At 40.3% G+C, this 23,565-nt stretch overlaps 1 protein-coding gene across 5 annotated transcripts in view; it reads left to right on the top strand.

Annotated features, from left to right (window-relative positions):
- Nucleotides 1–23,565, top strand: part of CNTLN (centlein) — a 284,446-nt gene that overhangs the window by 127,217 nt on the left and 133,664 nt on the right. For 4 of the 5 annotated variants that reach the window (XM_073345467.1, XM_073345462.1, XM_073345464.1 and 1 more), the window contains 2 exons: nucleotides 6,203–6,376; nucleotides 16,025–16,150. In XM_073345467.1, the coding sequence (XP_073201568.1) occupies nucleotides 6,203–6,376; nucleotides 16,025–16,150 (300 nt within the window). The remainder of the gene's footprint in view (nucleotides 1–6,202; nucleotides 6,377–16,024; nucleotides 16,151–23,565) is intronic. The other variant, XM_073345466.1, reaches the window with a different exon arrangement.

The following is a 23,565-nucleotide window of genomic DNA, read 5'->3' on the forward strand; positions in this document are numbered from 1 at the left end:
GCTTATTCAGTCCATTATTCACTGTATCCTTCTGGCTCTCCACATTAAGAATTAGATCGTGGCTCGAAACCACAGCCTTGCATTGGGGAGGTAGGAGAGCTCCCAGTAGCAGCATACATAACTGAGGTAGATAGCTCTGCCACCCTTTAAAGAGGTCCAGAATATGCTCTCCCTCCTTCCTGCTATGCCTGGTCAGCTCTGAAGGCTGGTGCAGAATGGGGGAATGGGCAGGACTGTAAACCCTATTTGGGAAGTAATAGGAGCGGCAGTGGATTCACTTCCTAGCCAGGTTGTGGATGGTCCTAGTGTGGGCATGATGCGGTGGGAAGGTTCCTTGTACTCTTCCCATCCCATTTAGTGCACCTATACAGGGCCAGCTACAACATGTCCCTAATTCTTCTGTAGTTATACAGTATACTGGATATAATAAATAGATCTCTGCTCTGAGCTTCAGTTGTATTCAGCTGTATTGACAGAGAGAGTCTGAATTTGACATGCATGTGAGAAATGAGATAAAATCTGGTTTGTATAAATAAGAAGTTTCTTCACTTTATTTCTTTAAAATTTAAACAGCCTTTTGCAATGAATTACAATTTATACAGGTTTCAGAGTAACAGCCGTGTTAGTCTGTATTCGCAAAAAGAAAAGGAGGACTTGTGGCACCTTAGAGACTAACCAATTTATTTGAGCATGAGCTTTCGTGAGCTACAGCTCATGTTAGTATGTGAACATAACGTAAATGAATTATGGTCGTATTGCAGTACAAGAGCATATGATTTTAATTGATCTTTACTAAACAAAAGATCTCATCGTTGGTGACTGACAGCAAAATTAACTTACAGATTTACTGAATGTGGGCTTTGTGGTACATTGTGTACCTAACATTTATTGCTGCTCAGAGTGAATCACTATTTCCTCCTCAGGATGTTCTCCCACCCATGCTCCACACAGTATGAGCAGGTACCACCCTATCTTCCTAAATCTCTCAGGAGTGGGTGAGGGCTGGAAGAGCTAGGGGCAGCTTGGGGAGCCAAGGTAACAGTGAGGTGGGCTTGAGAAAATGAGGGGGAAGAGGAGAAGTGGGAGCTAGGGCAGACTGAAGTGAAAGGGACAGTATCTGGGCACGGGGGAGATGGGGATTTGGGGCAAGTCAACCTGCAGGTGGGGTTTGAAAATCCTGGATCAATATCCGCATCTTTGCCCCAACCCACTTTAGCCTCTGTCCTTCTCTGCATCCATCTTTCAGCCCTTGTCCCCATATTGTCTGCCAGCCCCCCCCTCGCCTCCCCCCGGGCACATGTCCTGCTCTCACTCTCTGACCATTCTTTCTGTCCCTGTCTTACTCCTAGTCTCTGCCAGTCTTTGACACCTTATGTCACTTGCCTCTGGGATACACAGCGGTCACCTTTTTGATCCCAGCTACTCCATGCTCACTTGGATCCATCCAGCAAGAGGAGAAGTGGGAGAGTCAGCTTGGCTGCCTCCTATTTTTCCATCGTTGTGGTCCCTGGTGACTGGTGGAAAAACTACAAGAAAATCCCTGCTGCCCTGATGGGTACATTACATTCCAGTAGTGCTGTGGGGAGGTGTGACAGGATTGCTAAATGCCCAAGGTGAGATGCTTGACCTTTGGCAGTTCTGAGAGCCTGCTTTTAATGTGTACTCAATCTGTGTGTGTGTGCAACTGTGTAGGAGTATAACTGTACAGGGACTTTGAATGCAACCTTAGGATTTGGGGACAAACTTGAAGGAATTGAAATTTTATGGAGCTACTGACAATTCTCTCTCATCCTTGTGGAGACTTAGAATTCCAGCTAGTGGGAAATAGGTTTACTACAGCAGGGATTCTGCATTAGCAGTTGTAGAGGAGCTCCACTGCTGCTCCTTAGTATGTCGTAAGGCTTTTTTTCTTTGCAGTCTTTGCAGATCTCCTTAGTACACATTCTGGATTGGACTGTGTGGGTGCAGGATTTGAGACTTGATTACTTTCCTAAGTCCTGAACTGCAGCACCACTCCTACTTAAGGTCATGTCCATTTTTTAATGTCAGGATGCAGTGAATAATCTGCAATTTCTGTCAGTTTAATTTTAACATTTCCATTATTATTTTTCATTTGTATTGCAGCACCCAAACAAGAGTGCAGATGAAAAGCTTAACAACTAAAGAGGGTTGCTAGTGCTGAAAAAGGGCAGTGACCACTCCTCACTATGAGTCTGACAATTTCACTCTGTCTTTCAAGATCTACAAATCCTGGAATAGTATTTCTTTAGTCGGTTATTTTCTGTTAGAAGAAAAGCCTGGCTAGCACAAAAGTAAACCCCTTCACTTCAGAATTAGTTTTTCACTATTTTTTTTTCTCCTAGCCAAGGAAATTTAGTACACAAAATTACATTAATGCAATGTGAAATGGATATGCACCTGAGCCATATCCCCAAATCTGAATACAGCTGAACTTTGAGATAGCTTTGATTAAATTTGTATAGTTTGGAAAATGTCTAATTTTAAATCTAAAAACTCATGAAATTCAGAAGTCCTTTTGAACTCAAGTAAAAAACTGTTACCAGACTGGTAAACATAGAAAAGTGTATATCAGGTGGTAAAGAAAAGGTTAAAATACTGGAAGGTAACACACAATGTCTTAAAAAAACCACTACATTCATTAGAGAGAATCTCAGTCTTGAAAATAAATATCTTCAGAATAAGGTGTGAGTTCTCAGAGTTCCTGAAACCACAGAAAGAGCAATACCTATAAAATATACAGTAGGTTCTGAAGACTTCATACCTATGAAATATACAGTAAATTCTACATAGGTAATGGTAATCTACTGCATAACTTTAAGAACACAGACCCTTCAAAAGTTTCTGATAAAATAAAAACCCAGAGAAATATGTATATTTGTGTGTGTGTGTACAAAGGAGATAACAAGAAAATATGCATTTAGTAGAATTATTTCCAATGAGTACCCCTGCATGTTCATTTTTGCACAACTCTTACAGTTAGAGAAAAAGAGAGATAAACAGAAGAAAAATTTGTTGAGTGAAATCCTGGGCTCACTGAAGTCAGCGAGAGTTTTGCCATTGACTTCAGGGTAGGGAACCATTTTCTGGTTCTTAAGTTTATTTTCATTTCATAACACATATGCATATCTCATTGGTGACTGGGGAAATTTGACAGCAGAAATACAGTAACCAGCCAATAATTATACCGTACAGGAGGACTTAAGTTTATTTGGATACTGTAATCCTACTGGTTCACGTTCAGTATAAATGTCTTGGAGGGTTTTTTGAAAAAGTTATATTTCATGGAAATAATAAAATATAGCCCTGAATTAAAATAGTCATAACTGAGCCTATGTGTACACTTACACCGTTGTGTGTAGAGTACATGTGTAGCTGCACAGTGCGGTGAAAGGCAGTCTGTGTCCACACTTGCCACTGCAGTATGTGTAGCTACATATGCAGTAAAAGATTCTGGCAGCTCCCCACTGCTGGAGCCTTTCACTGTGGCAAGAAAAGGCTCTGCCAGGGGGAGCTGCTGGAGCCTTTCCCTGTGAGGATCCATGGATCTTGATCCCAGTTCCATGTGAACTCAAGCACCCGTCATGTTCCAGCTGCCATCCATCAGCTTCTAATTAATGACTGGGTTGAGTTGCTAATGGAACCCGAGCCCCACCAGAGGCACTGCCCATGAGAGTCCTGACTGGCAGAGCGCCTGACCCCTCTGATTGGTCTGGCTGTGCTATTGAAGCTAGAAGGAAGCACAGGGATTTGTCTGTGCAACTGGATGAATTATTGACTGGCTGCTTCTTTGGACCTTGCATTCTCACTTGACTCATGAGCTTTGATTTCTGATGTGTTCCTGCCTGGTTCCTGATCCTTTCTCCTGACTCCAGCTCTGACACTTTGCCTGACTCACAACTCTGATTCTTGGCTCAGGTTCCTGATTTTGACTCCTGCTCTGACCACTAGGTCTGACTGCTTAAGCCCCATCATGACTTTCACTGCAGCATAGAAATGCTCCAGCAGTGGGGAGGCAGAGGGCACTACACTGCAGATGTGGTAAGCACTACTTGGACATGTAGAAAGCTGCATAGATTCTTTGCCCTGGGGCTTTAGTCATATAGGGCACTTACTCGCCTAAGCCGTGTCCTACCATCTACACTGCTATTTAGAACTGTGCTAGCTGGGTGTGCAGTTTCTGTACTCTGCACACGGCTGGTAAGTGTAGACGTACCTTGAGTTTGGAGAGTCCACTCCCTTTTCGCAAGCTGGCAAGGAACTGTTTTATATCTATTGGATGTATCATTTACATGTAGTGCAAAATCTAACAGCAAACAACTTTTATTCAATCTAATATCTATGGACATGGGTGTGAGTGCATGTTTATTAGAATGAAAAAGAGGACGTTATTTTGTATTGAACCTTTTTTGATAATTTTATATACGCAAACTTGATTGAAAAGCTCCATAAAATCTAACATCCTAAAGTATATTACTTAAATGAAAAACAGCAAAGACCCTTTATTCCTTGGCTTTACTCTTCTCTTCTGGGTTATTTTCACCTGTGTGTAGTGTAGAAGCTCTGTCTAATTGTAAAGTGAAGAATCCTACCTTCATAGAAATCCTCCTTTCTGTGATTGGCAAACCAAATACCAGTCCTGTCACTTTCTCCTCGCTTTTTCATTTTTTTGTTTATGATCTCCCAGTCGTTGTAGGCTTGCCTTTTAGTGTCCCTAGGGATCAGAAATGGGGGAGAGGAAGTGTTCATCTATCTGCAACCACATACAGTCTCAAATAGCTTATAGAATGCAATAGAGATTGTTAAACGAACTGTGCCAATAAGAGTGTTGACCATTTTTGTTCCCTCACGCTGAAGAGTCTCCCACTCTTCTCTCTGTGTCTGGCTGAGGAGTGACCTTATTTATTATGTTTACAAAATTAGTGCTTGATATTTCTGGTTTTATGTTTACTTGCAGGAACTATGAATTCATAGTGCTTATGGGCAAAAAGTTGCAACGGAAGGAATCATGTGTCTATGTCCACTATCCTATTCTTTAATTCTGCTGCATCTTTAGTGTATTCACTTGTGAGCAAAGCCCTTTTGCTCAGACTTTGCTATGTGTCTGACGATATGCTTGAATGTGGAAACTGTCCAGCAAACTTAAAGAAATGGTTTCTTGCAGCACAGTTTTGGTTTTTTGGATTTTTTTTGGCCAGATCATCTGATGTGTATATTTGGATGAAGAAATAATAAGTGTTAATAGGTATTCTAGCAACTTCCTTTCCTTATGGAAATGAGTAGTCCCCTTAAAGTAAATGATGGTACTTTTGTACGTCAGAAGCCTGATCTGAAGTCCATGCAAATCTTTCTAGTGATTTCAATGGATTTTGAATCAGGCCCAGGGTGAGAAGAATTTGGCCTTATTATATTATGCCAAGGAATCTTTATAAAATGAGTTAATAAATTAAAAATTTTGAAAAATCTAATCCAGTGGCACCATGAAAATGTGTACATGAATTACTGAGTAACAGTTTGATCCAGTGTCATTAACCTTCTCTTCCTCTTCTCTTTTGTATTTCTTCTCTTCCATCTTTTTTGTTAAATTTGACCCTCATTATTTGTATCGCCTGAATTTACATTACGAGCTCCACAGGTCAGGGCTGTGTCTTTACGTATTTTTGCGAGGCATCTGCTACGCTTTTGGTCACTCTAAAATAATTACAAAAGTATTACTGAGAGTAACATTGCCACTGCTGTTCATCTTCTAGTTTTGTAATTATTGATACCAAGAGGCTTGGGATCTTAATTTTTAGCACTAATGAATTTTGGAGTTAAAGCTTTTTGTCAAGAAATCCTGACTTTTTTCATGTAGGAGTTAAAATGACTGCAGGAGTTGTTTTTCACCAACTTGCTTTAATGTTTGTATGGAGACAGACATTGTAAATCATTATAAATGAATTGTTTAATGTTTTCTCCTGATTTTAAAAAAGTGTGATGTTGTGAAAATACATTTGCTTAGATCTTAAGGAGTTGTTTTTGATAGATCACTACACCTTGGATTCCCAAGGTGGGAAGCTTTTACAGCTTGCACAGATTCATGATGTAGATGATCTTGTTTCTGAAGGTAGCTTTGTCTAAATTTTCTTATTACAATTCTGTGGTTTTTAATGTTACTAATTAAACATGTGCTATTATTTTCTAGGAATTTCAACAACCTTCTTTAAATGAGCTAGAGTGTCTTATAGCATCACAGAAATTTGAAATACAGTTTTTGCAAGAAAAATTGAAAACAGCAAATCTTAATCTAGCAGAGCATAGCTTTTGCAGCACAGACATCCTTGAAAGCAAAAACGTAAAGTCTGAAAGAAAGCACAAGGTAGGTTAGTTTATTGTCTTGTATTGTTATGTCAAAATGAGGCTGGCAAAGCCAAACATTTTTGCTCAGGGGTTCAGATAACAACTGTTTTAATAACTGTCCATGCTGCTTATAATTCTGGAAGCTTGTTTGAAGGGTGTTTGTATTATCTGCCAAAGACTTGCTAAAATAACTTCAGGGAGTAGAAATTTTTACCTTATTAACACAGAATAAAGGATTCTTAATATAATTAAATTATTTAATGGCCAAATTCTTTGCAAGTTTCTTAAAATGAATATTAAGTATTTCATTCTGTTTGCTAGGATACCCTTCTTTCCTTTCTATGGAAATATAAGTAATAAGAATTTTTATTTTATAAGAGTTTGTAAATAAAGCAAAATGATGCCTCTGAATTTTTAAATATGAAGTGGTTTTATTTTATACAAAGTACTAAAACTAGAACTCCTTCAGTTTATAGTCCAGATAGCTTTTATTTTGTAAAGTACTAGATTGCATCTTTCCAGATCATTTGTTGTTTTATTTATAATTATGTTCCTTCTTCTATTTAAAGTCATTATTACTTATTAATAAAATAGATATTAAAATAATTCTAATGGTTGAATATTCATTTATGGTATTAATGTAAACTAGTCAGCAACTTCCTTTTCTAAGATTTTGTTCTTGAGGTTTTATAGAGCACACGGGGTGAAAGGCATTTATGTCACATGGGAACTCACAGAAACCCCCCTGTTTCTAGCTTACAATTCAGTCAGTAATAAAGTGGGGTGGCATTTTGCTTTCTCAAAGATGTTCCCTTATGAAGACTACCAAGTATTCTATGCCCTGGTCTACACTAGGACTTTAGGTCGAATTTAGCAGCGTTAAATCGATGTAAACCTGCACCCGTCCACGCGATGAAGCCCTTTATTTCGACTTAAAGGGCTCTTAAAATCGATTTCCTTACTCCACCCCTGACAAGTGGATTAGCGCTTAAATCGGCCTTGCCGGGTTGAATATGGGGTACTGTGGACACAATTTGACGGTATTGGCCTCCGGGAGCTATCCCAGAGTGCTCCATTGTGACTGCTCTGGACAGCACTCTCAACTCAGATGCACGATTGTTTGCCATTGCTCTGACGCAGGGAGGGGCGACTGATGACACGGCTTACAGGGTTGGCTTACAGGGAGTTAAAATCAACAAAGGGGGTGGCTTTACATCAAGGAGTATTTCAGGCAGGACTTCACGGAGGGTTCCAATAAGAAATGGTGCACCTAAGTTATTGTTCTTATTGGAACAAGGAGGTTAGTCTGGCCTCTGATTGATACATGGCTAGATTTACCTCGGCTGCACCTTCTCTGTGAGTGACTGCAGTGTGACCTAGAGGAATGAGTTCCCTAGACGCGGGCGTAGGGCGGGGAGGTTTGCAAATGAGTACAAAACAAATCTGGTCTATTTCTTGTTTTGATATACTCCATCTATCTTTTACATCTTTGGCTGGCAGCAGACAGTGCAGAAGGACTGCATGCCATCCACATCTCATGGCTGCTTGGCAGAAGATGGTACAATAGGACTGCTAGCCATCCTCATCTCTTGCCTGCCTGGCAGAAGATGTTGCAATAGGACTGCTAGCAATCCGTATCACCTGCCTGCTCACCATAAGATGGTTCAATAGGACTGACTGCAGGACTAAAGAGAATGACCTGATCAGGTCACTCCAAATTTAGTCCCTGCACCCATGTCTGCCCAGGCGCTCCTGATCGACCTCACACAGGCGACCAGGAGCACCTCGGATATGACAATGACGGCTACCAGTCCTATTGCACCATCTGCTGCCACAAGGCAAGGGGTTGATGCTGCTGTGTAGCAATGCAGTACCGCATCTGCCAGCACCCAGGAGACATACGGTGACAGTGAGCTGAGCGGGCTCCATGCTTGCCGTGGTATGGCGTCTGCACAGGTAACTCAGGAAAAAAGGCGCGAAACGATTTCTGCCCTTGCTTTCACGGAGGGAGGGAGGGAACGGGGGCCTGACGATATGTACCCAGAACCACCCGCGACAATGTTTTAGCCCCATCAGGCATTGGGATCTCAACCCAGAATTCCAATGGGCAGCGGAGACTGCGGGAACTGTGGGATAGCTACCCACAGTGCAACGCTCCGGAAGTCGACTCTAGCCTCGGTACTGTGGAAGCACTCCGCCGAGTTAATGCACTTAATGCACTTAGAGCATTTTCTGTGGGGACACACACACTCGAATATATAAAACCAATTTCTAAAAAAACGAAAAAAAATTTATTTCTAAAATAAATTCGACCTAATTTCGTAGTGTAGACATACCCTAAGTTACAGGACCTTCAGTGGTCAGCTCTTCCTCAGTATTCCATACTGTACGTTATGCTTGGAAAATACTTATTTTCAGATCACTTGTTCACAGGAAGCTAAAATTTTAAATTTGTTTGTCCAAAATATGATTGTCCCAATTTTGGGGATGTTGTCTCTTTCAGGTATATTAAAATCAAGTCATTGAACAAAATAATTTCTCTGCATTCTTCTTGTTCTTCTCTTTTGGACTGTTCTGCAGAGCTTCTAATTTTTGTTTTTAGTGTGTGAGACTTTGGTGTGTCTGAATGTATGTATGAGCTTGTTTTGATGATGTCAACTGTAGACATTCACATAATACATCTTTCAGCACTATAGGACAGTGAGAACAGTATTTCAGCAAAAAGCTATGTTTTCTGAAAGACAAGGGATGTAATGGTTAAAAGCCTTGTTAAATTTGCATATTCTCTGTCATTTGTCTTGTCATCCCTGTGATATGGATTTGGACATGCAGACCAAGATTGTCTTTCATTGCTATACTTTCCAGTACAGCCCCTTGCTAGCTTTTACAAAGCAGTAAGCAATAAGAAATCCTCATTCCTCTTCTTGAAAAGTAAGTGAGAATTCAGTCACAATGGTTATAAAATTCACCATGAAATACAATATTCCCACAAATATACCTTCCTTGCTCTCTTTACAAACACCCCTAACTTGGCCTACATGAGCCCCTGACTCAGTTTTTGCAATGTTCCCAATAGGTGACATCAAATTATATCTTTAGTGCTCTGACCTTAGTGGCAACCCATTCTGATGGATATATCAGAATTAGCTCACAGTTGCCCAAGGCATCAGCCAGAAGGCCAAGTTACCTTCATCTAATGAGATTTAGGCCCAATTCACCAAAACACCTTGATCCAGCAAAGTATGTGCTTAACTTTAAGATCTTTAATAGTTCCATTCATTATTAAAAAACCTGGTAAAGTTTTGGTTTTTCCCATGTTACGATTTATGGAGTAAACTCGTTGTACAAGATTCTTGTGGAAAAAGTGGCACTTTGTGCTGCATGTATTTCATGTGATTTGCAGAGAGGTCTCATGTATAGAGAATCAGTTCTTAAAGTTGCTCACCCAGTTAGAAGACTATCCATATAAAAAAACTTCCCATACAAGTTACACAAAATCTTTCATCTTTCTGTCATAAAACCCATAGATATTTATCTTTCCATTAATAGTGGAAAGTGAAATTATGTCTGTTTCTCACATTACTTAGCATATTTTTTTGTGGTTGTTCTTTAAGACTACTTCCATGAAAGCTTTCAGCATTGATCTCTCTTCATTCAGGCTGATCTATCTTCCCCTCTACCCCACAAAAAAAACAGACTAGTTTTTTTTTTGTTCCAAATAGGGTTTTTTTAAATGTTTAAAGCAACCAAATCTGTGTATATATATAGTTTTGATGTAAATGTGTTTAAAATACTGTGTAATTTGAGGATTGATTTGCAAATTAAAGTGCCTAAACCTGGCAGCAGAAGCAACTAAGTTTGCAGTTGTGAGGCAAGGTATTACAGAAGCCATCTCCCCTTGAAATCAAATTGAGTTTTGCAGCAGCCCCAGGCAATCACATTGCAGCACCTTTTACTACACAGCCTACTTTAACTTGGCTAGAAAATTAAACTTCAGTTTTCTGGCAAAGACTGCCTTTGAATTACCTGACTGCAGCTGAAAAGCCGAGACCCAGTCTGTTCTCTCCACAGATCTCTGATCAGATTACTTAACAGACAACAATTTATTCAAACTGAAGTATGTTCAGTAGTTGGTTCTTACTAGTTCCACTACTTCTCATTAGGCGTTATTTGTGTCACTGTCATCAACGGGGATAGTTCTCTACCTTTTCTATACTGTGACCCTATGTTGCAACAGAAAAAAGTTTCATGACTCCTCTGCCATCTAGCCATCAAGGGAGTATGGTCTTCTCTGGTCCTGTCTCACCTTCTTTCCACCCTTCCTCCTGACTGGTAGCTCAGTGCTGCTGTGCCTGATATCGGTCAGGCCACCTCCAGCCTCCCTTGTTCTCCTTGTCTGTGGACAGGAAACATGATATTCTTTTTTGAGTGCTGGTCCCTATGGTATTCACTGTGGGAGCATGTGTGCTCCATGCACCCTGGACTGGAAATTCTTCAACAGAAGTGTCCGTTGGTCGGTACCTGCATTTCCTCATGCTTCCAACTGAGGGCATAAGGGGTGGCACAGAACGACCATGTCTCATTTCTTTCTGCTAATTGTGATCAAGCGCAGGACCCTTCTGTGTCTCTTCACTGCCAGTGTTCCTGCTTTATCTTTAATCCTGTATGTTGTTTTAGGTTTTAGTAGTTAGTTTTTGTACTGTTTAGTTTAGTTAGTTTGGGGATGAGAGGGCTTTCCCCCTGTTCCACTCCCTCACTTTTTGGGGCATCTGTTATGCCCAAGGTTCCAGGCTTCAAACTCTGGCTCACTTGCCTCTTGGTATTCCTGATGAGTGATCCGTATAAGAGCTGCCTGTATTCCCACATCGCCTTGAGATGTGACCTCTGTCATGCTTTTCCACTGTGTACCAGGGACCTTCAAGAGTTCAGACTTCAGAGACACCTTATGGAGTTCTCAGTGAGGCCTATTCAGACCCTGGGCCTTCCTGATCCCCTTCTACCCAACCTGAACCTCTTGGTAGCATCTCTCTGGCTTCAGGATCAGCCAGTTCAGTGTCCTCCTACGAGCCCAAAGACTGAAATGAAGACACAGTGAAGGCAAGGGTAAACATTCTTGCAAGAAGAGGGATAAATCACCCCACAAATCCTCTAAAAAGAGGTCTCCCTCCCTATTTCATCCAGCACTGCCTGAGACTCCATGTCCCCAAATGGGTGTATCCAGAACTCAGAGAAAAAGGCAGGTGTTGGTAATAACATTCCTACCAGTGCTGCAAAACTGCACACTGAAAGGGCAGGACCAGTTCCAGCACTACACAGAGGCAGAAGAGACCATTCTCCTTATGCACTGGCGGTACCAATCTGGTCCCAAGGTGATGCTGGCCATACCTAACACATCAGCCAGCTCTCCTCCAGCAAGACTTTGATACATTTTTGTTGAGGATCTGGCAATTTATACGGTCCTCTCAAATCCGATCCTGCTGAGAGATTTCATGACACTGTCAACTCAACATTCACTGCTCCCAAGCTCCAGCTGTGAGGTGCAAGGCCTGACACCACCGGTGCATTATTCTCCAGTTCCTGTCCCTGGTCAATTGGAGTCAGGTCTTGTGGCTCCACCGCTAGAGTCTGATGACTCTTACTCATAAGAAGAAAATTACTTGGAACCAGCGATCCCTATGGCAACCCAGCAAAGTGGTTTTCAGCCCTGACAGGGCTTCCAAAATCATGTGGATGCCTTTGCACTAAATATGACGTAGCAATATTTTCCCTCCAAGTGTCACTCGGTCAGACAGTGTCACACTCCATGGCTACCTCAGAGCCATGAGACAGGCCTCATGGTTGCAGGCATTGTGGTTCCCCAAGGAGGTTCAGGCAACAGTAGAGGACCTTCCCTTTGAGGGTAACAATCTTTTTAGTGAAAAAATAGATGTCATTTCACACACACACACACCCATCAACTACTCTTGTACTACCGTCTTCTCCTTAGAGATCCATACTCCCACAGAAAACGTTTCAGGCCTCGTCCTTCTAGATACCACCCACAGCCTCTCTCTTTCCACCAAAAGACCTACCCATCCCCCAGAAAACAATAGAGGGTCCAGCATGACAGGCACACAGCACTATCCTACTCCTCTCTTCAGTCCCAGCCACTTGCCAAAATAACATTTTGACAGGATGCCTGAGAGCCATCAACTAGCCTTCATACCACCTGTTACCTCCATTCCCTTTGGTGGCTTGTTTTCTCCCAATGTGGCACCGTATAACTCTGGACAAATGGGTCTTGGACATCGTATTGACTGACCACACTTGAGAGTTCCTGTCTCTCCCTCCCCTCCCCCACACAACACTCTCCCTGTCCCTTTTCAGGGATCCCCTCACAAGAGGATTCTCAATGTATTCCCTGGCGGACAGCCTCAGCAGACATTTGCCCAGGGATCACAAGTGGGAGTTCCACCTGTCAGAAGGGCACTACATCTTCCGTCAGTGAGATATCCCATCAAGATACCTTTTTGAAACCCAGCAGAACAGGAAGTTCCTGATATATTGCTTCTACTTACACAGAACAAGATGCTTTTTGAAGGCTCCAAGATTATTTGCCACTATCACTGAAATTGAAGAGAGAAGCTGTCTTTTTCAAAAGATACTCTAAGTGGATTTCTATCTGCAGCCTCTTTTTTACCATCTTAAACAAAACCGCTCCTCCTCAGACTGTCAGGGCCCAATCAACTAGAGCCCATGTGGCCTCAGTGGCTTCCCTGCAAGGAGCTCCCATCTCAGAGATCTGTAGATCTCCAACTTTGGGCTGCATTCACACCTTTACCAGACGTGATGCTCTTATTCAATCTTCAGTTGGAGATGCTTCTTTAGGTTCAGCAATCCTTCAGTCTATGGTGCAACACACCTCCTTGCACCCTCCTCCTCAATGAGCACATCTTGGGCATTACCCACAGTGAATACAGAGAGGAGCTAGCACTCGAAGAGTGGAAGCTTATAGCAACTGGAGTTCTTGGAGATGTATGGTCCATATGGGTATTCACAACCCGCTCTCCTTCCCTTCTGCTCGGGTCCTCTTTGGATTCACAGTAGAGTAGGAACTGGAGGGACGGTCAGTCCATGAAGCTCCACAAGCCCTCGGTTGGGAACATGAGGAGACTCAGGTACGTGGACCAATGGACACTGCTATTGAAGAATTTGCAGACCTGGGCACACAAAGCTCATGCCCCCCCCCACAATAAATACCCATAAGAACCACACGTCTATAACGTAAGTAACCTTCCCCTTTGACTTCTAGTCCCAAGCTTCTGGACAATCAGATTTTTCTCAGCCTTCTGTACACATATGAAGTTTAAGAAAGAAGTTAACTCGCTGCTCATGAAAAATAAGGTGTCCTGTAACACTTATAACATTTTAAGTTCTTAGTAAGACCACTAAATATAGGTATGTAGTAACTAGATACTATGGTAGACATGGATTTGCGTTTGGTATGTGTGAAATTTGATTAGTATATTGACTATAAACACAAAGGCCAAGATTTTCAAAAGTGAGTGTTTTCAGTTTTTGAGTGCCCAACTTCAGATACCTTAAAGGAGCCTGATTTTGCAAAATCTTAAATGTTCGACCCTTTAATGCGTCTCAGACTGAGCACTTTATTGAGTGAGGCAGACAAAATAATTAGTCACTTTTGAAAATATTGACCAAAATTTCATATAAAAAAAATATTGACCAATGATCTTGCTTTTTCATAGAAATCTATCCTCCTCCTAGGTAACATGTAACCATACTAAATATATACCACATTGTAAAAGTATTTTAAACATTAATGCAATGAGCTTCCTTATATCTCCAGTTTGTTTTCCAGCTTGCATAAGAACTTCTGAAAACACATGGAGTGTATGGGATCTTGTCCCTGAGTTATGACAATTTCAGATTAGGAATTTCAATATGTTGAATCTAAATACTTTATATAGATTAATACAATAATAGTGGAATTCTTTCTGCCATAAGAAGCAAATAAAGTTGTAATTTTTCACATGTTCTGCTCTCCTCTTTTTGATTTCTTTTATTTAGGCATCTTTCAAATGCAAGGAACTTTAAAATACTTAAATTAACCATAAATATGTAGAATCTGATGTTTTTATTTTCTTTAAAATTGTATGGATATTTATAGGAAAAATCACAAACTACAACATGTGTTTTTTTTAAACTTACCACTGCAAGACAATGGCCAAAGGAAAATGAAAAGAGTCTCTTAATTTGTAAAAAGAAAAGGAGTACTTGTGGCACCTTAGAGACTAACCAATTTATTTGAGCATGAGCTTTCGTACGAAAAGCTCATGCTCAAATAAATTGGTTAGTCTCTAAGGTGCCACAAGTACTCCTTTTCTTTTTGCGAATACAGACTAACATGGCTGTTACTCTGAAACCTCTCTTAATTTGTATAACAGGATTTGGGAAGATAAGCTTATGGGGTAGTGTATTGCCAGTATCTGTGGTTTCCCCTTTTCCATGGTCACAGAAAAGTGTTTTTTTATCTATTTTGACAGTATTACAAATGCTTTTGTTTATATATTGTTTGCTAAGATAAAATTACTGATATGACCGATAAAACACTGACATTTACATACATAAGAATTAATAAAGAGTATTCTGATCTGTTGTATGGTAACTGAGAATGTTATCCAAACTCTTCTTGTTATATATCATTTAGTTATTATAAAAAATAAAAATTGTAATGACTCATCCCCCCACTATTTGTCCAAAGTTGTTATATGATTACATGTGGTTTAAATAATTTTAATAATTAATAATTTAATAATAATGATTAATAAAAGTACATGTCAAATTTTAATGAAGAGAGCTAAAAAACTGACCTCGAACACTAATGGTGTTCCTGTATTCTGACTATTTCATAGTGATGGAGTTTAAAAATGATTACCTCATGGATATTAAGCTGCTGCTCAATGTTTCACTGTCCTTAATCAAAGTTATTCAGAAAATCAGTACTCCTAATCTGAAGGGGACTTTATTTGTTTTATATAAGGACATATGACATAGTAAAAACAAGAATGCTGCCCATCTTAAGTGTTACTTTCACATATTCTTTCTCCAGATTGCTATATGAAGCTGTACATAATATAAACACATATTCTTGTCTCTTGTTAGCCACATTATAGTTAATGACCATATGGTCATTATGGTATAAGATCTACTGTCTGTTGTATTTATATTCCTCAAGCATATTGTTCCTTCAACTTCACAGTGTGTTAAACTATTTCAAAGGGAAAAAAATCCTTTCCCTCTTGTTTCTGGTTGTCCTATCAAGTGTAACCTTGGACCCTTATAGAGCAATTAGACCAGCCTCTATCCCCTCCTTTGTAATGAGGTTTCTTGCATTTTTGAGTCTATAACCCTTTAGTCTTCCCTAATGGGACATCATTATTCTGAAAGAAACAATGTAAATGTAAATGAATATTCTCATTAACAAGTCACAGAGAAACCTTTAGTGGTAGCGCTGTGGTAATTCTGCTTGTTATTTCTCTGGTATTCCATGCAGGATTTTTTTTATAATTCATTATTAGTATTCAAAATTACTTGTTCTTTAATTTTGCATGTCTTTCATAATCCAGTGTTCCAACTAGTTCAACCATGTCCTTGTTTTATTCTCCAGGAACCACCTGTGAAACGTTCAAGGTCTCTGTCCCCAAAGAGCTCTTTTAGAGAGTCAGAGGAGCTAAGGAAGCTTAAAATAGCTGAAAAGAAGATTGAAAACTTAGAGAAGACACTGCAGCTAAAGGTGAACACTAAAATAACCCCCAACGCTTTAGCTACAAGCTTTTGTAGATGTAGATATATAAAAATAAACATACATTTTAAAAGTATAGAATGCACACATTGTTATATAGACTGTAACTGTGTTAGCATAAAGTGGTGTTCTTCATTAATCCTTGTGCTTAAATTTTTAACTTCCTAAAGTGAATCTTGTGTTGATATTTCTGAGGCCCCAAATACTTTAAAATTGAAGATATTACATCACTAATTCACATTGATTTGACAAATTTTCATAGCTCAGGATTAGAAGGTTGCAGCATGAAGAATGTGTTAGAAATAAGTTGAAGCAGAACATAAAAAAGGGAACAATTAAGACAGATAAGAACATGGATGAGACGCTAAATAAGTAATTTCTTTGCATAGCTTTTCACCATGGAGGAATTTGTGGGAGACACCTACTTTTATCTGGTGTTAAAAGTCAGGTTCTATAAGAGATTCAGGTATCATAAGAAGAGGTGCTGAGACAAACCCATCAAGGAAAAAGATAAGTCACCTGGTCCAGATAGTATACCAAAAGCTCTGAAAGAATTTAGGAATGAAGTGGTTATGCGGTTATAAAAATATGTACACTCTCATTAAAATCAGCTATTATACCAGAGACTAGAGAGTAGCAAATATTGTACTTATATTTTAAAAGTGTATTTAAGTGAATTACAGACCTGTAGGCCTTTACAGCTGTACCTGGTAAATTGGTTGAAATGATAATTAGGAATATAAGACGTATAAAAGATCATGACATAGTTGATGTGGCATTGTGCCCCCATATTCTTCATACTAATATTGTTATGATACAATTATGGCATAACTAAGATGTATTTTATGCAAGATGGGTCATGTAAGATATCATTGAAAAGGTTATGATTCACAATATGATTATCCTATTTGTGTGCATGTATCATTTTGGTATCTGAAGTTAGGAATATTGTCTATCCATCTATTACAAATGTGTTTACACGTGGGGAACGCCCACTAGGCAGAATACAATCAGTCTAGATGCCTGGCTGGGAAGGGCCATTAGGAAAAACAATAGGTCTTAGAAGATGCTAATTTCCGACTGGGGAGCCTTCCTGAGGACACTACAAACAGCCTCCTAGTCATGGCTGCTGTGTCCCTATAGAGGCATGTGACCAAATCACCTGGTACTGGACTCCATCTTGGAATACCAGTGTTTTTCCACTGACTGAGCGTAGGAACCAAGAGGGGAGATAAAGGGTCCTGCCATATACAAAAGCTATTTAAGGCAGGGGAGTGACATCATCATGGTTCTTCACTGACTCCCCACCCAAAGGAGACTGCTGAAAACACCTGAGGAACAAAGACTGGACTTGGAGGAGAAGGGCTGAACCCAGGCTAGAGGGATTTCTAGCCCGTGAAAGGAATACCTGAGTTTTTCAAGCTGCAACAAGTGCAGCTTGCCCTCAAGAATCTCTGCAAACTGCCTAAATCAACAATTAGGGTGAGAATTTGCTACTCATATCCAATCTCTTTAGTATATTAAGCTTCTATTGCGTTTTTGTTTATTTGCTACATAATCTGCTTTGATCTGTTTGCTATCCCTTATAATCACTTAAAATCCAGCTTTTGTAGTTAATAAACTTGTTTTGTTTTGTCTAAAACCAGTGCATGGAAATCATAACTTGAGTCAGAAAGCTGTGTATATTCCTCTCCACGTTGAGGGAGGGGGCGAATTTTATGAGCTTACGCTGTACAGTTCTCTGTGCAGCAAAAGATGATATAATGTTGGGTTTACACTTGGGGGGAGGAGTGCCTTAGGAACTGGGAGGTGCCTTAGCTGAGCCTTCCCATGCTGAGCTGATTTCAGCATCTGTGTATAGCTGCAGCTGGGTGTGTCCCTACCTGTATGTGTGCTGGAGGAGGCTTGAGGGCCTGTCATAGCAGAACAATGTAAAGGGAGTCCAGGCTGGTGGGTCAGGCAGGCTTAGTGTACCCCAGTTCCAGGTGGCACCCCATGGGGAACCCGTCACAGTTGGGTCTAACCAGCCAACACTGTTTCTTCAGAGAGAAATCACACCTCGCTAATATATTGTAATTATTTTAACTGGGCAATATAAATATTTGGAAAGGTAGAACCAGTTGAAATTTGTCTGGACATTTAAAAGGCCTCTGAGAGAGTCCCGCAAGCCACTGCTGAAGAAACGAAAAACCTAATGGACTGAGAAGCAAAGAATTGTCCTGGATCAGAAATTGGCGAAGAGACTGAAAACAAAGAGTAGGAATAAATGGTCAGTTTTTATGATGGCAAAAGGCTAACAGCAGCATGCCTCAAGTTCTGATATATTTCATAATGATCTGAAAAAGGGGGTGAGTAGTGAGTGTAAACCAACAGGCAGGGAGACATTCACTGACATATACTCAGTCAGAAGGCAGGGACCCTAGGGGATTAGTGTTTGGCTCAGTGAACACATGCTGTTCCTCTCCCTGTGGCTGGCAAAGAAAATGTTGTAGAAGATGATTATAAGTCAGATACTATAGGACCAGTACAAGTAGTCTCCGTTCAGGAGATTGTACTATCTGTTGGTAGATCTCCAGAGCAGGGATAAACAGAAACTCAATAACAAATGCATTGTTGTTGGACTGAGAAAAGGTTTGTTATTTTCTTTTTCACCAGTTACACTGGTGGTCATAAAAATACGATTAGGCAAAACTGCAGTCATGCTTGTTGTTCTGGCCCAGGCCCAGCAGTATTGGTATTCGGAGTTCCAGGATCTTAAATAAAAGTCTCCTGAGTTTTGTAAATTCCCACTTGTGCTATTTGCTGTGTTTTGCATTGAGTTGTGAAAGTGTATAACAAAACCAGGTCTGCTGGGAGGTGCAGGAATGCTCTTGCGCTAGGATGATGTCATCAGTTCCCTCTATATAAGAGAGTGCTCAGCCACCTCAGTTCCTTCACTGCTGATGCAGAAAGCTAAACAGAAAGCTAAAATCTCTTGTGTCCACGAGCTAGTTAGCCAATCTTCTTGTTGTAAGCTAGTTAGAATTAGTTATGGTATAGTTGAAGTAGCCACTTGCTTCATGTCAACCCTGAGGCTATGTCTGGTCCTGAACCCTGTAGAGGATGCAAAAGGGGTGCAATCTGCTCAGCCATCTTTCCAGAGAGAGACAAACACATTTGGTGCTTCGTGTGCATGAGAGAAACTTATGTAGTGTCCCAGTGCTCAGTTTGCTGCTCCTTCATTCTTTGCATGAGGAAGAACAGACAGTCAAGACTGCAGTCACACTTGGCTTCCTTAAGCCATCAACTGGACCATACTAAATACTCCTCTTGAAGCCTCAATGTCTCTCTCAGTGCCAGGTCTTTTTTAAAGTGACCTGAGATGCATGCTACTGCCCTGTCCTCAGGACCATCCTCAGTGATGTGCCCCTGATTGATCTTCCTGTGGCAATCATTTACTGGGGCTGAGCCTTCCACTGGAACTGTCTGGTGCTGCTCCATCAAAATAGATTGCTCTGGCACCATAGTCTACATTGTCACTGCCATTGGCATGGAAAACATCCTTCGTTGTCAGTAGATTCAACACTGCAAGTGAGAGACTAGCTTTCTCATGCCCTTATGACTGTTCAGGGGAAGGGACAAGAGGAAGCATTCTGATTAGTTATAAAACAAATCATACCCCCCGGCTGCTCTTTTCTGTTCCTCCCTCTACAAGCAGTAGGTCTTAGAGTCATCCTTTGCTTAGGCGTGTTACGGTAGTGTTGATCCATTTTTCCTGTTTATTAATTATTTATTACTGAATATCACCCATTTTTAAAATGTTAAAGTTCATTATCATAGAACATCACGGTTGGAAGGGACATCAGGAGGTCATCTAGTCCAACCCCCTGCTCAAAGCAGGACCAATCCCCAATTTTTGCCCCAGATCCCTAAATGGCCCCTATCAAGGATTGAACTCACAATCCTGGGTTTAGTAGGCCAATGCTCAAACCACTGAGCTACCGTTAGCTACAGTTTAAAATCCACATTGTTGTTCCTATATTCTTTATGATAACAGAATCCGATGAAAAATCCAATTTTAAAAAGTGTAATATAACAATCGATGTTCATTTTGCAAAAAAAAAAAAAAAGTCAGCTTTTCAAAGCTATGTGTACGTACAAACATTTGAATGTACCTACAATGGAAATGAGATTTTTGTCGAGCACATTGCCAGTTAGGTGCTTAACATTGCCATTATTTACATGCAGGAGTCATTTATCCTTGCCTGGTACTCCAGGTCAGACTAGGAATGTATAGAGAATTTCCTTTTAATTCATCTTCGGGTTCTCCCAGGATCAGACCAAGACCCTTTACCCTTATGGGCATGGCACATTGCTTTCTCTCTGGGTACATGTATCGCTCTCATGACTCTTGTACTTGAACACCTCTGTAGGAATAGATTCCAGCATCTGAGCAGCCATCCAACAAAGAAGTTACCATTAAAGAAACGTAGTCTTTACTCTTCCTCCTGAACATATCGGAGGAAGGTAGTGACATTCCCCTCTCTTAGAGATAAAGTATCACCATTTTTTAGACTAAATGTTGATCGCTTGGAGATGAGGATGCAAGTTTGCCTGAGGATGCCACAAGAACCATATCTTAGGCCTTGTCAACACTTAAAATGGTTTGCTGGTGTATATATCTCTCCAGCTCTCCAAATGGAAAAAGCAATTCAAATTCTTTTCTTCTGCCTAAGATAGTGGAAGAAGGAAACAGTAGATATTGTATATTTGGATTTTAGTAACAAATTTTATAATCCGATTCTCAAAATTCATTTGTGTGCTTGCATAGGAAAATTATTACGTTCACTCTTATGTAACATCTAAGTAATGACCTGGTGAGGGGGAGCAACATGCTAATGACATTTGTAGATTACATTAATTTATAGGTATTATAGACATATGTGAGGACAAAGAAATAATACAAAGTGACACGGTGTACAGGCTAGAACTGTGGGCAGAAGATGAAAAAATTAGATGTAACTTGGAAAAATGTAAGGTACTGCAGAGAAGAGAGGAGGGATGGTCTTATGATTAAGGCACTTGATTGGAAATCAGGAGGAGATCTGGGCTCTGTTCTCGGCTGTGTCGCAGACTCCCTGTTTGACCTCAGGCAAGTCACTAATCTGTATATTTAATGAGTTGTTCAGAAGCTTAATTCACAAATGTACTTTGAGATCCTCATATGGAATACGATGTAGTAGTGCAAAATATTTTTATTATGCTGAAAGAAACTGTGGGGTGATAGGAGACAGGAATTAAGCTTGAAGTATGATATGGCAGCAAAAAAGGCCAAAAGCAATTTGGGGTTGTATATGCACAATGAATTGGAAAAGTAAAAATCTCACTCTATATGCCTGTGGGAGTGACTGTCTCTGAAATATTGTCACTTCTTGGCACTTCATTACCAGAAGATAATGACAAATTGGAGTTGTCTCAGTGAAAAGCTGCACAAATAATCAGTAAGAACTGATTTATGAAGAAAGATTAAGTGCCTGATTCTGCCATTCTTACTCACACTGACTAGTACCATAAGCAATGGGACTGACTAAACAAGAGTGGCAAAATCAGGCCTTCTGGGGTGGAGTGTAACTGTACAACTATTAGAAGGGGAATTACTTATGTTGGTGCTAGAGAGTATAACTAGGAGTAATAGGATGAAATTAAAAGTGGGAAAATGCAGACTGAGTATCAGGAAAAATGTTGACAGATTTATTATACTTTGAAATAGTCTCCCAGTGGATGCTGTGAAAACCCTATCTATCACTTGGCCCATTTAAATCCAAAGGGCATACATAGCACTAGAAAATATACTGTAGAGAACAATCCTGCGTTGGTAGGGAATAGAAAAGATGATTGAAAGGTATTTTTATCTCTAATTCCTATCATTCTGTGGTAGAGGATTCTTTCAACCTTATTCATTCCAGATTAAATGAAGATTTATGCCAGGAAAGTTAAACATTAAAAAAAAAAATTATTGAAGAATTGCTTGATGACAGCAATTCCTGAAAGCCTTGCAGTTTGTCTAAAGTGGGCTTTGTAAGCTGTGACTCCAGAGGACCTTACAAACCCCACAAAGGTTGACTTTTTACTCTGGCTTCCTCTTTTCAGTTTTCTATTCTGAAACCAAGGTCCCTAATGTAGCTTTCCTGCCCCTCCCACTTGACCCCATAGTAGTAGCAAGCCTGCTATTCTCTCATTATTGCCATCCTCTTCTGGGCCATGCAGAATTCAAAAGTCTGCAATGAGTCATTCATAATTTATGAAGCTGCGAGTCATTGGACAACTTGCACTTTGCAAAGGGTGCATTAGGCCATGGCAAAATATGCACCAGACTGCTATGTGCATATAACAAATACATACAGCTTTGGAAGCCCACCGCCAAAGGCATCTCAAGGCCATTATTATATGTTTTTTAAATATTTTAGGACCAGATTCTCAAGGCCCCAAAGCTGCATAAAGGGGCTAGAAATAGGGCGGATCCTGTCATCTGAGAATTACCCGAGCCATGCCGGAATTCTCTGCTGGTGTATAGCTGGCATATTTATTTACACCACCACATGCACTTATATGCAGGGTATGCCAGGAGCATGACAGAGTTGGCTGGATTGCTACTGCATACTGGCCATTCTCAGAGGCCAATATATTGTTGGGGCCTATTACCAGCTATGCTAGATCAGAGCAGCACTCAGGTCTGGCGCTGGCATAGTCCTGGTCTTGAGAATTGGGCATCTGCAGTTGGTTTCTTTATACTCCCCCACTTCCTGCACCCCACTCCCTGCAGTAGACCTGGGCACAGCAGAGAATCTGGATCTTAGTTAATAGTTTCCTGCAAAAAAGGGGCTTTGGAAATCCTACAGTCTGTACATTCGTTAGCATTTTAGTATTAATATGATAACTTTAAGTATTTTGGTATAGGAAACTTCAAAACAAGTGAAAGGCACTTTTACTCCTTCAGTACTTATAGAAGATTTTGACATTTGTAGGTTAATCTGTTTTGGTTGTTTGTATTTTTGACACTTAAACTGGAAAATGTTTTAACAGGGAACAGTGAATTCTGGCTATCTCTAAGCCTGGTGGTGTGTCTTGCATCAGACATTCCTAGAAAAATTCTAACCTTAGATGCAGTGTGGCATCTGAAGTCTCAGTTGGATTGTGTTTCCGTTTTGAGTATGTGTATTGAAAAATCAGGCTGCTGTTGGGAAGCGAGGTTCAGCATAAATATGGAGAGACAAGCACTTCTCTATACTACTAGCCATGGTTTATTGTGAGATTTAATTTTTATTGTTTCCAGCTCTAGGTGCTAGAATATTTGTATTTATTGGCTCATACCAAAGGTATTCCCTGTTCTTAATCAGTACATATCTACTAATAATGTATTTTGATGA

The sequence above is a fragment of the Lepidochelys kempii genome, chromosome 5, assembly GCF_965140265.1.
Source record: "Lepidochelys kempii isolate rLepKem1 chromosome 5, rLepKem1.hap2, whole genome shotgun sequence".
NCBI lineage: Eukaryota > Metazoa > Chordata > Testudines > Cheloniidae > Lepidochelys > Lepidochelys kempii.